The sequence below is a fragment of the Durio zibethinus genome, chromosome 22 (assembly GCF_047325235.1).
Source record: "Durio zibethinus cultivar Kanyao isolate XHJ-2024 chromosome 22, ASM4732523v1, whole genome shotgun sequence".
Taxonomy (NCBI): domain Eukaryota; kingdom Viridiplantae; phylum Streptophyta; class Magnoliopsida; order Malvales; family Malvaceae; genus Durio; species Durio zibethinus.
The window spans coordinates 5,917,651-5,929,605 of record NC_143183.1 but is presented as its reverse complement, the minus strand read 5'-3'; the positions used below and the strand labels follow the sequence as shown (position 1 = coordinate 5,929,605).

Sequence of the window (11,955 nt, the reverse complement as noted above, 5' to 3'; positions counted from 1 at the left end):
TAAAAATGCGTGGTAGTAAAGAATTTGGTTTCTAGACCTAAACTAAATTGTTAGGTATGCCTCTTTTTTAAATTGGCTAAGCATACCTATATTCAAAAAAAAAATTTAATATATATTTAATATTATAAAGGGGTATTAACTTTTAACAATTTTGTTATTCTTATATATCAAGTTGTCCATATGATATCAACATAATACTTTGAAGTTGTAGAAAAGAAGACATTTTTTTAGTGTTTTGTTATCTTTTCTTATTTAATCTTATTATTTTATATAATCTCAATTTAAATGGTGTTTTAGCTCTTAGTTTGTATTAAAGAGTTTTGAGATTTAATTTATTTGCAAGGTACAACTACAAAATTACTAGCGTACAAGATAAGATACTAAAAGTGTTATTAGTGCAGAGCTCAAAAGCAATCCAAATATAGCCACCCATCTAAATGGAGTGGCTGTTTCAATTGTTACCTCTACTAGGCTTAATGTGAACATTTAATAATAGTTACATTTGTAACTTTTATGATTTACTTATTTTTCTTTGTTTTTGCTTTTTAATTTAATATTATTTTTTTGTGTAATCATTTTATCTGATGAGATGTGATGTGGCATTTAAATAGAGAATTATAGATTTTAAATTGTGCAATATTATTATGTTTCTCACAATGATTTTGTTAAAAAAAAAAAAACTTAAATAAGTAAATGCTGGGTTGATGACAAACCTCAAATTCTAAGGTACATCACATTCTCCTCATCTCTTTTAAAAGGTTTATTGCTAAACAATGATATAAGAAATATGCTTCATTACAATGGACTTCTTGTGATATGTATAATATAACTATGATCTTTAACTGTGCAAGAATTTTAGAAATTTTATAAAATTGTTAATGGGACAATCAAAGTTTGATGAACTTTTTATTTTCATAAAATTGAATTAGATGAATACAAAGTGACCAACAAAACATGTATGATCAATATATGTAAAAAATGTCTTTTTTCACCTTCTTCATTGAATTATAGAGCATTGAAGGTAGATCAATCTAATGTATTGGTCATAATTCTTTTTTTTACAAATGATAAGTAGTATTTCCTTAATGAAAGAAGTTTTATATTGCAAGCTTCACTATGAGCAACTCTTTAAGGAGATTAGCAATTGCACAAAAAAATTTCAAAATGAGAACCCTTTCCTTTCCAAACCAATTCTTTACACGTGGCCAAGCATTAGTACTTTCTTTCATTCTTCATTTTGGCTAACAATTTTTTGCTTCTTTATAGGTTTTTTAGTTGAAAAATTCAACAAGTTAAATGTACTAGTACTCAAATTCTTTCTCACTATCAATATAATCGATATTTTAGCATTGACAAGAGGTATGGTCAAATGCCTCACATCTTTTCTTGCATTCTAAATATTTAGCTTACACAAATATTGAAATTTAGTGTCTAATATCTTTTTTTCAATAGAATCATAATATTTTATATAATTCATGGACATATACAAGCATTTAAGGAACTAACTCAAAATTATGAAATAAGGAGTTTACCCATTTGACATAATGCATAGACTAATAACAACTTTAGAAATATGTGCGAATTAACTCAATTTTAGATAAAAAAAAAAGTTAAAAACAAACAAGCATGTTATCCATCACTCTAAGATGTACAACTTAAATTAAATAGGCAATCTCCTAAAAGTCACTTGCTCATACAACTAGAAACTATTTCAAAATAGGTTGTCAATACAAATAATCATATTACATTTACTGAAATTATGTAGCCAATAACCTCTTCTCGAGTATTAGAGCCATTGAGTTGAAGAGTCTTAAGCCCTTCACATTTGATACAAGCAATCAATAAACTAGTTTACCATATATTCCTATAGAAAGATAAGAGATTAAAATAATATCACATGTCAAATAAACATCAAGTGCATTAAAACATATTAAGGAACAAAATTTCAAAACTTAAAATACCATAACACAACCAACTTTCAAAGAAGTTTAGAAAACAAAAAAAAAAATCAATAAGATACCAACATTTGATGCAATTATTTATCAATCATCTAAAAAAACTAAATTATTTATAGGCAAACACATAAATCAAAACAACAAGATATATATATATATATATATTTGAAATATGAGTAATCAATCAAATGTAGAAATTCAAAAATATATTGGTTGCACTTACAAATGGAGCTAAAACATCCTTTAAAATGATAGTAAAATAGTAACCAAAAAGGATTATAATGTTAGAACATTATAACATTATAATATTATTTTTTGAACTTTGAAATATATAGCATCCTTTAGAATATTTAGCATGTTAAATATTTAACAGACAATTTTAAATATATCTTTTGAACTTTGAACTTAATTATTTAATATTAGAAAATATATTAACTCCTTTTATTATAATGTTATTTTCATTTTAGTTATCATTATTATGTGTGACAATGTAAATGTCATAATGAGCCACAGTGAAGTGCAAGTCATTGTACTAGTTTATAATAAAGATATATGTGAACTTATTAGACTTAATTGGTACTTTCAAAAGCTTTCACACAACCCTGCTCGATCCTTTCATGGAAATCTAAATAGGCTTAGCTACAATTTAGGATAAAATACATGAATAATCACTTATTATATGAATTTTTTTAAAATGATCACCAAACTATTAAATTTTTTAATGTAGCCACTAATGTTTAAATAAGTGTTTTTTTTTTTTTCACTAAGCCATTCTAATTGCACATGCCACATATGGTGTCAATTGTCACATGGCATGTCCATGCCATAAAAAATACCACATAGTTAAAGCTTATATGTCATTAACAACAAAAATTAAAATTAAAATATGAAATAATTTTTTTCTTTTAATTTTTTTTCATTTTTTCCTTTGGATAATAAAATTTTTATTTTCTTTCTCTTTCCTTCATCATCCTTACCTTTCTAATTATCCCTTCTTGTTAAGTTTTAACAAGTAAACTAAAAATTGAGGCAAATAAGGTCATCATCAACAGCTAAAACATGTATACTAATTGGATACCAATCATTGTTGCCATCTTCACCATTAGAACCTCCCATTCTCTTTTTCTCCATAACTGATAATTAAAATAAATGACTGAAATAACTCATTAGAAAAAAAAAAAAACCCAAGTGGCCATATAGCCAAAATTTTCAATCTTTTCAAGTTTATCCATTGTTTTTAAAACCCTAAAACAAAACACAAATAACTAAAACCCTATAAAAATCCAAATAACCAAAACTTTAAAACAACTGTCGTTATCCCCATGTAAACCATCTTTTATCACCACAAAAAGGTTTCATATTTACCTTAAAAAATCACAATCAGAACAAAAAAAAAGAAAAATAAATAAAATTTAAGCTTCATCCTTCAGAAGAAGAAGCAAAACAAAGTATAAAAAAAAACCAAAAAAGAAAGAAAAGGTTTCGGGTTTGGCTTGTTCTAGAGGGTTTTTGGACTCAAAAATTAGGTGAAAGGAATGTCAAGGGTAGAGGAGAAACAAACTAAGATGTGGTTCGATTTGGAGTGATGAAGTTTACATTTTGGGTTTGAAATCACAAGACTAAATTCTAGATTTAGGCTGTCCAAGCATTTAAAAAAAAAAAACTAATTAGAAGAGTGAAAAAAAAAAAAGAAAAAAAAATCAAGAAAGGCCTTTTAAAGCATTTCTAGCTTCAATGAACAACAGTTGACATAGTGGATATGGATCGAAAACTAGATTTCTCGTGTTCTGGATGATTGTGGTTGTATTTTAATGAGAAAAGGAAAAGAGAATTGGGAAGAGAGAAGAATAAAAGCAAAAAAGTGAAAAAAAAAATTGACTTTTATACACAGTTAGCTAATGTAACACTTAACAATTAATGTGACATGTCTAGTCAATATTTTGTTAAAAATTAACTACTCAGCGATAAAAAAAAACTTATTCAAATGTTAATGACTAAATTAAAAAATTAATAATTTGATGATCATTTTAAAAAGATTCATATAGTTAAGTGACTATTCATGTATTTTACCTTACAATTTTTTTTTTGTTACATCAGGAAGGTAAAATACTAGTACAAGTAAAAGAAAGATAGAAGATTTGGTTCAAAACTAAGCCCTTAATGTTCTTTGAAACACCTTTAACCACTAAGCTAAATGTTTAAGGACTTACTCTATAATTTATCATAAGGAAATAATGCATATGTGATTGCTCATGGACAAGTCTGATTTTTAAATAGATTTTATAATTTTAAAAAAATATTTTCAATACATTTAATAATTCAAAATAACTATTTTTCTTGTCCTTTTTAGGTAGGTGTTGTTCATTTAATCCCTGAATAGATAAAAATTTTCTATTACTCTCAAACCTTTTATCTTTGTATCATTTGAATCATAAACATTTTTAATTAATGGTTTTATTTTGAACTTCAACTATATTGTAACTTATGTGATAACTTACGTGGCATCATACATGATATTACATTTTATATTATCATTTTTCTTAGTTGTTATGATATTACATTCCATATGACCATTTTTCTTAGTTGCTATGAAAAATACGATAAAAAAATCAAAATAAATAATTTTGAGAGATTGAAGACCTAAACAAAATAATTTAAAAGTTAATGATTAAAATAAAATCCAAATAAAACCTTAAGAATCATAGTTGAAATTTATCCATGTGAATAATAATATTTGTAAATTACTTTCGATAGAATTTTAGATGATATTCTATCATTGAGGTTATCAATGAAATTTCAATAAAAAATACTATTCTGTACTAAAAATTAGGGAATACAAGAATTGAATAAAGTGTAATTTAACAAAATAATAAAATATTAAAATAGACGTAATTAATGTGTAAAAATATTTATGAATTGAGTCGAATAAAACTTTGAACAAAGTTTTCTTACAGTCTAATCTAACTCATAAGCAAATTTATTATTGGATATTTACGTTTATATGTATGCATTAAAATAAGTATATTTCCTTTAAAATTGATAAGTTTTTGGATAAGTTTGTAGTTTACAAGTACATGAAAAAGACTTCAAATTTAATTCCAAAAGGTGTTTTACATGTGTAATGTGTGCTACTCATTTATTATTAATTTGAAAAAAAAAATACTCCTCTCCTAAAAGAGAAAATGATTGATTCTCTTTTATATTTGGAAAAATAGAAAATGTAACGTAAAACAATAAATTCATTTGATGTATTAAATAAAACATATTTTGTCTAATTAACTATTATTACTACTTGCTAATCAGAGACAGAAGTAAAACTTGGAGGGAGCTGAAGGTGTGCCAGCCAAACCCCTTGTTATTGCCTACGCCACGCTTTCATCTTCTTCTTATTCTTCTTCCTTACTCAGATCCTAAATCTCCAAAACCCCATTTCCTTCTGTATTTTTTTTTTCTTTTAGTTTCCCTCATGTAAACAAGCCCTTTCTTTCAATTGGTCCTCTTCCTCCAGATTTTCAGGTAGAGTTTCTTCTCTTTCCTTTTTCTTTTTCTCTGTTGTTTTTTTTTCAATCCTGGTTTTTTCTATAGTTGGCAGTCCTTTTGTTGGCTTTCTTTGCTTGACCTGCTTTGTCCTTAATCCTAGTTTGGAAGCTTCTGTTTGCATTTTTCAATCCAAATCATCATCTGGGTCATCTTCTAAATTTACATTCATTGTTGTATTTTTTTTTTCCAATTTCTGCTTCGGTTTAGTAGATACTTAGTTTGGGTATTTTCATAAATACTAATTTTCATCATATATGTATATGAAAGTAGATAGTTCGGATTGTTTTTTATTTTCATGGTTTTTCATTTCTTTTTTGATTGCTTCTGTGACTTTTTGGTATTGCTTGGAGGGTTTAAGGTGTTAATGGTTATTTGGAATTGGTTTTTTAGGAACTAATAATGGGGAAAAGGGTTAAGAGGAATCGTCGAGTGCCTCCTAAGGAGAAAAACGTTGTGGCAGCCCATTCTCCAAAAATTATACCTAAGGAGAAAAATGCTAGTGTCGAAAATGTTGATGATGGAGTCACAGTCGTAAAAGAGAGGAAATCATGCCCCCATTTCGAGAAAGGTATTGACGTGGATAAATTGTTGACTAAACTTAGGTCCTCGGAGCCTATTAGATGTGAAGATTGCAGGGAAGGGGAGAATGATAGGAGAGGAGGTAAGGGAAAGGGTAAACATGGGAAGAAGAAAGGAAGTGCTTCAGTTGATTCCAAATCTGAGTTAAAAGCAATTTGGGTTTGTTTGGAATGTGGACATTATATGTGTGCTGGAGTTGGTTTGCCAACCGCTTCTACCACCCATGCTGTTCACCATCGTAGACAAACCCGTCACCATATGGTGATTCAGTGGGATAATCCTCAATTGAGGTGGTGCTTTGCTTGCAACACATTCATTCCTGTTGAGAAAACAGAAGAAAATGGTGAAAGAAAAGATGTTTTGCATGAGGTTGTAAAATTGATTAAGGAACGATCGTCTGAACCATCATCAGCAGCTGATGTTGAGGATGTTTGGTTTGGAACTGGCAGTGTTACAAGTGCAATCAAATCAGCAGGAACTCTATCGAATTCTTTGGATGGAAAAAATGGCTATGTGGTTCGGGGTTTGGTTAATCTTGGGAATACATGCTTCTTTAATTCAGTAATGCAGAATCTTCTTTCTCTTCATAGGCTAAGGGACTACTTCTTGAATCTTAATGCATCCATGGGGCAGCTAACTATTTCTTTGAAAAAGCTTTTTGCTGAAACAGGCCTGGAGATGGGTTTGAAAAATCCTATCAATCCAAAACCCTTTTTTGGGTCCATCTGTGCTAAGGCTCCCCAGTTTAGGGGCTCTCAGCAACATGATAGTCATGAGTTGCTTCGTTGCTTGCTTGATGGGCTTTATATGGAAGAGTTGGCTCTGAAAAAACACATTAATGCTTCTAAAAATGATGTAGTTTCAACAAATCAGGATCTTACTTTTGTGGATGCTGTATTTGGTGGTCAAATTTCAAGTACTCTCTGTTGTGAGGAATGTGGGCACTCCTCAACAGTGTATGAACCTTTTTTAGATCTCTCGCTTTCAGTTCCAACTAAGAAAACACCATCTAAAATGGCTCAACCAGTCTCTCGAGCAAAGAAAACTAAGCTGCCACCAAAAAAAGTTGGCAGGGCTCGAGGAAAAGTTAACAAAGATGCAGATCAGGCACCAGTTGATGGTGTTACGACTCCATTGGCAGGCAGTGAATCTCCAGGCCTAGGACATATAGCTGCACCTCAAATAGAAACCGTATTGGCATCTTCTGGTGATTCTTTGCTATCAAGTGCTGTTGGCCCAAGTAGCGAGGCCAATGAAATCAGTTATGCTTCACAGAATCTCTTAGAAGTTGCAGAGTCTCAAAATGAGCAAGTAATGGAGAATACAATGAAGGAAAATGCAGCTGGGGCAGATGATTTTGCTTGGATGGATTACCTCGTAATGGCAGATACACCCCAGGAAGATGCTGCTGGGGCAGATGATTATACTTGGATGGATTACCTTGAACAAGGAATTGTAGCTGATGAGAATGATTTTGTTTCCCAAAGTAACGACATCTCTCTTATCCAGGATTCCGAGGACAAGGATTTGGTTCTGAATGAAGCTTTAGGTGAAAGTCGTCGGGTTTCTTTAATCGAGGGGGAACCAATTCAAGGACCATATGATTCTTCTAGAAACCTTCAAGAAGAGGAGCTTCCTTTGCTGGTTCAAGATTCTGAGGTTCTGTTGCTTCCTTACAAAGAAGAAAGTACTGGTACTGAGGGGAGTGTTAGAGAAAATGAGGCATCTTCATCAAATGCATGTCATGGACAAGAGGAAGTGGAGTTTGATGGCTTTGGTGACATGTTTAATGAGCCTGAAATTACTGCAGGGCCCAGCATTGGGCCCTCTTTGGCAAATGAAGTTGCTGAAACTGGTTTTTTGGCTGGGAATATCAGTGATTCTGATCCTGATGAGGTTGATGATAGTGATTCTCCAGTATCCATAGAGAGCTGTTTGGCTCACTTCATAAAGCCAGAGGTTCTTTCTGATGATAATGCTTGGAATTGTGAGAATTGTGCAAAATTTTTGTTAAGTCAGGAGTTGAAAGCGAAGAAGCAAATTAAAATGACAAAGAATTTAATCAGTGGTGGTGAGACTCAAAGCCAATATGAACCACCAAGTTTAGATAGAGAACTTCCCTGTCCTGACGGAATTAGAACCATCAGTAATGGCGAAAGCTTGGTTTTACATAATGAGATAACTGATTCTTTCAATCAAAATTGTATAAAAGTTGAAAATGGTCAAACAGGTGAGCTAAATTCAGTTGTATCTAAATGTGAAGAAGGGAAATCTCAAATAGAAGATGCAAGTCTGATGAAATCAAATTCTTCAGTCTCCTCTAAATATTGTGTTCAAGAACAATCTGGGGGTATCCAACCTGTTGATTCTTGCAATGTTGAAAAACATAGTGGTAATGATAAATTTCAGCAGAGTAATTCACATATGGCTGAAAACTGTCAATCAAGGGAAAGTGATGATGAAGAGATAGACTCTAAAAACGTGAAGGTGAAGAGAAATGCAACAAAGAGGGTCCTCATAAACAAGGCACCGCCTATTCTGACTATTCATTTGAAGAGGTTCAGTCAAGATGTTCGTGGTCGCTTAAGCAAATTGAATGGCCATGTCAATTTCAGCGAAACAATCGATCTTAGACCATATGTGGATCCCAGGTACCTTTCCATATGTCTTAAAGTTCAAGCCTTGCTTCTTGTCAAGTTTGTTCTCTTTTGCTTCCTTTTTCTTCTAACCTCTCTTATAGTTAAATTCTTGTATTTTAGTGACCTCTTTTATTCTTTTCATTTCTGTTGTTTCAATCTGTTTTGATTTGCAAATAGCTGGTAGTATTTACTTTTAGTCTCTGCAGTTTTATACTCTTGATTAATGTATTTCCTGCTTGTTAATACATGATTTCCCAGAAAATTTATGAAACAGACCCTTGTAGCAGAGTTTATTATATAGGAATGATGAACTGTCTGGTGTTTAAGATGGCGAGAAACAATTCTACGGCATTTATAAAGCAAATGCAAGATCTCTATAGAACATAATTTTAGGAATATCTTATAGTTAATATTTGGATTGTTTAAATTATTGTTTCCCCTGTTGTTGGATGTCATTATTTTCTTGCATTCATTTGTCCGTTTTTATAGAATGCTTTGTCTGTTTCTGTGAGTAAGTTAAAAGAGAATTGAACAGGAAGTAAGTTAAAAGGGTGAATTTGGAAAATGGAATAGGATGGTTTGACCAAGAAAAGGATAAACTTTGCAATATCCTATTTTGACCTTGTTACCTGAATGGGATGGTTTATTTCATTAAAGTGGTATGAGCTATTGTTAGAAAAAGCTGATATCTTTTGTTCTTGCAGCTTCTTTTATCCCTTTATTGTGTGTCAGCTCAACTTTATTCACTTATGTGGCTTTTAAAAGTGAAAGGTGGGCTATTTATCCATTCGATTAATTTTGTTAAGAGTTAATGTTGTAAGAATGCCAACACAAGCCTATAACAGTATCATAACCTAGCTGGGAATTGGATGTGCCAGCCTTTCTCTTCAGCTTCTAAGCATCTGTGTGATATTACAAAGGTTCAGCTTAATAATGGTGATCATAACATACTAACTGGTAATTGGACATTTATGGTGAGGGTTATGGTTTTGTAACTGAGTTGGACAAAATTTCAAGATGCTCAGGATAAATTCTTTAAATTCTAATATTTTCCCCTTGAAGTACTATCCTTTTACCACTGAACATTGTCTGTAGCAATTGCACTACTGAGCTATATTATGGATGGCAGACATAATGATTTGGCCCCAAAGTGAGTGGCTGAGATGGTCCAAACTCTTATAAACATTGAGAGGTCTAGAATAGTGGCCAGAGATTTTGTTTTAGATGAAGTTCAAAAGAAGAAATCAGGGGACCTATCCTAGCTAGTGATGTTTCAAAATATCTGCCTTTTTAAATTTCTGTTGGGGAACATGTAAAAAAATACTTTTTCTTTGTAATCTACTTATTCACTACACACTCTCATGCACCTCCTTAGCTGTTTTTCAGTATGTGGCTCTCTTGATCACCTACTTTATTTTGATCTCTGTGTCTGTTTGCATGAGCTCACTATAACGTGTCTGTACGCATGTACATGTTTCCGGGCATTTATGCATGTATTTGGATATTGAAGTCCTTGGTACTTTGCTACAGATGGTACATTAATACATAATAGTCCATCATCATTCCTATGGCTTTCCACGCAAGAGTTTGAAAATTTCAAGGAACCTCTTTATTTATCTAATATATGTTTTAGTTTTGAAACCACCATTCATTATATTATCATTCTAAGGAACCTGGGATGGTTTTATATGTACTTGATATAACAAGTTTTATTGGAGATTTTACATTATATAACTAGTACATTACACTTTATTGCTTATGCGTCCAGTTCTCTCGGTCTCATTACCTTTTCATAAGGCAGCTAGAACCCCTTGCAAAGTGATTTTAAGGGAAAGAAATGGTGTTTTCTTGGAATGAAATAGTTGAATAGTTGAATTACTTTTTCCATCTGGCTATCTATTGTTTGCCATGAAATAGTTGAATTCTTAATAATGTTCCTAGCAAGAATTATTTTGGTTGTAATTGCATACAAACCAGTGCGTCTCAAGCAAATGTTGAAATATTATTATGATAAGTTCTTTAAGTTCTGTCAATTTTGTCAGTAGAGTGTGAAATGATATAAACACATATTGTCTATGAAATCTGTTGTTAGTTAAAATATGAGTCATACTAATGAAAAACATTACAAACAACAAGAAAAAAAAAGCATTGATTTTATGTGATTTACAAACATGTTTAAAATTTGCAGGTCTGAAGACAAAGATAATTGTGTTTACCGTCTGGTGGGGGTTGTGGAGCATTTGGGAACAATGAGATGGGGCCACTACATTGCATATGTGAGAGGAGGTGAGGAGAGGAAAGAAAAGGCCGAGATTGGACATGTCAGTTCTCTGTGGTATTATGCGAGTGATCTTTGTGTGCGCCAAGTATCACTTGAAGAAGTTCTTCGCAGAGAGGCATACATTTTATTCTATGAAAAAATTTGAGCGAAAGGTTTTGTTCCATGCTTGTTCTGTTTCTTGTGACACCAGGGTGCCTGGTAAAGTTAGTACCACAACCCCAGAGGAGAGAGGCACAGATACCTGAAAGGAAGAGGTGAGTGTACAACAACAATTACCATATATTGATACCCATTTTTGACATGTAATAAGTTCTAAGATGTATACCATGAAATTATATCCTCAGAAAAGCTTCGGTATTCTTTTTGATTTGGTCCTATCGCCTTGAGAGCTCATTTCCTATTAATTGAGGTTATTTTTATAGGAATTTACGTGTCAAAGGCATTAAATTGATTGTTTTGCAGATGAATATTTTTAGTCATTCATCTTATGGATATTCTGTGTAGGGCTTTGTTTCCTATTTGTGGTGAAGCTGGGGCTAACCTTTTGCATAACAGTTGGAAAATATGAGCTTGGATTGAAGTTCATGATCCTATGACAACATTTGCTCATTAATGTGGCTATCCTATAGTGTCACCTACTTTTTTAAACCTTTTTTTTTGGAGGAATATTCCCTACTAAACTATTAAATTATTATGTACATGTATAGTAATATTTTGAGTTTTCTACCAACTGGAGTGATAGATGGATCAAAATTGTCCTGGATTAATCAAACTGAATGGCTTAATAATAGTTTGGATTTTCATTTTGGCCAATGTTTGGCTACAATTTGAAAGAAGACATCAACCGGGTGAAAACTGTGCGAGAGAATCCAGTTCTTTCAGAATTAACAGCTGTAAATTATAATGTACCGAGGACAACTGAGAAGAATCCAATACCACTTTCAAAAGAAATGGGTAATTT

The 11,955-nt window shown here is 31.7% G+C and overlaps 1 protein-coding gene across 3 annotated transcripts; it reads left to right on the top strand.

The window, feature by feature from the left end:
* The first annotated feature begins 5,132 nt into the window (after nucleotides 1-5,132).
* On the top strand, nucleotides 5,133-11,952 carry LOC111307866 (ubiquitin carboxyl-terminal hydrolase 2). Of its 3 annotated transcripts, none has more exons than XR_002692223.2 (4): nucleotides 5,133-5,471; nucleotides 5,886-8,725; nucleotides 10,902-11,248; nucleotides 11,499-11,952. XR_002692223.2 is itself a non-coding variant. In XM_022906167.2 (4 exons), exons 2-3 carry the CDS (start codon nucleotides 5,895-5,897, stop codon nucleotides 9,473-9,475), a joined length of 2,889 nt encoding a protein of 962 aa, XP_022761902.2. In that variant the 5' UTR covers nucleotides 5,133-5,471; nucleotides 5,886-5,894; the 3' UTR covers nucleotides 9,476-9,484; nucleotides 10,902-11,021. The 3 variants fall into 3 exon arrangements, 2 of the variants coding, with proteins under 2 accessions (XP_022761902.2, XP_022761901.2); XM_022906167.2 differs by lacking the exon at nucleotides 11,499-11,952 and adding an exon at nucleotides 9,418-9,484 and having other exon boundaries at nucleotides 10,902-11,021; XM_022906166.2 differs by lacking the exon at nucleotides 11,499-11,952 and having other exon boundaries at nucleotides 10,902-11,368.
* Nucleotides 11,953-11,955: the final 3 nt, after the last annotated feature.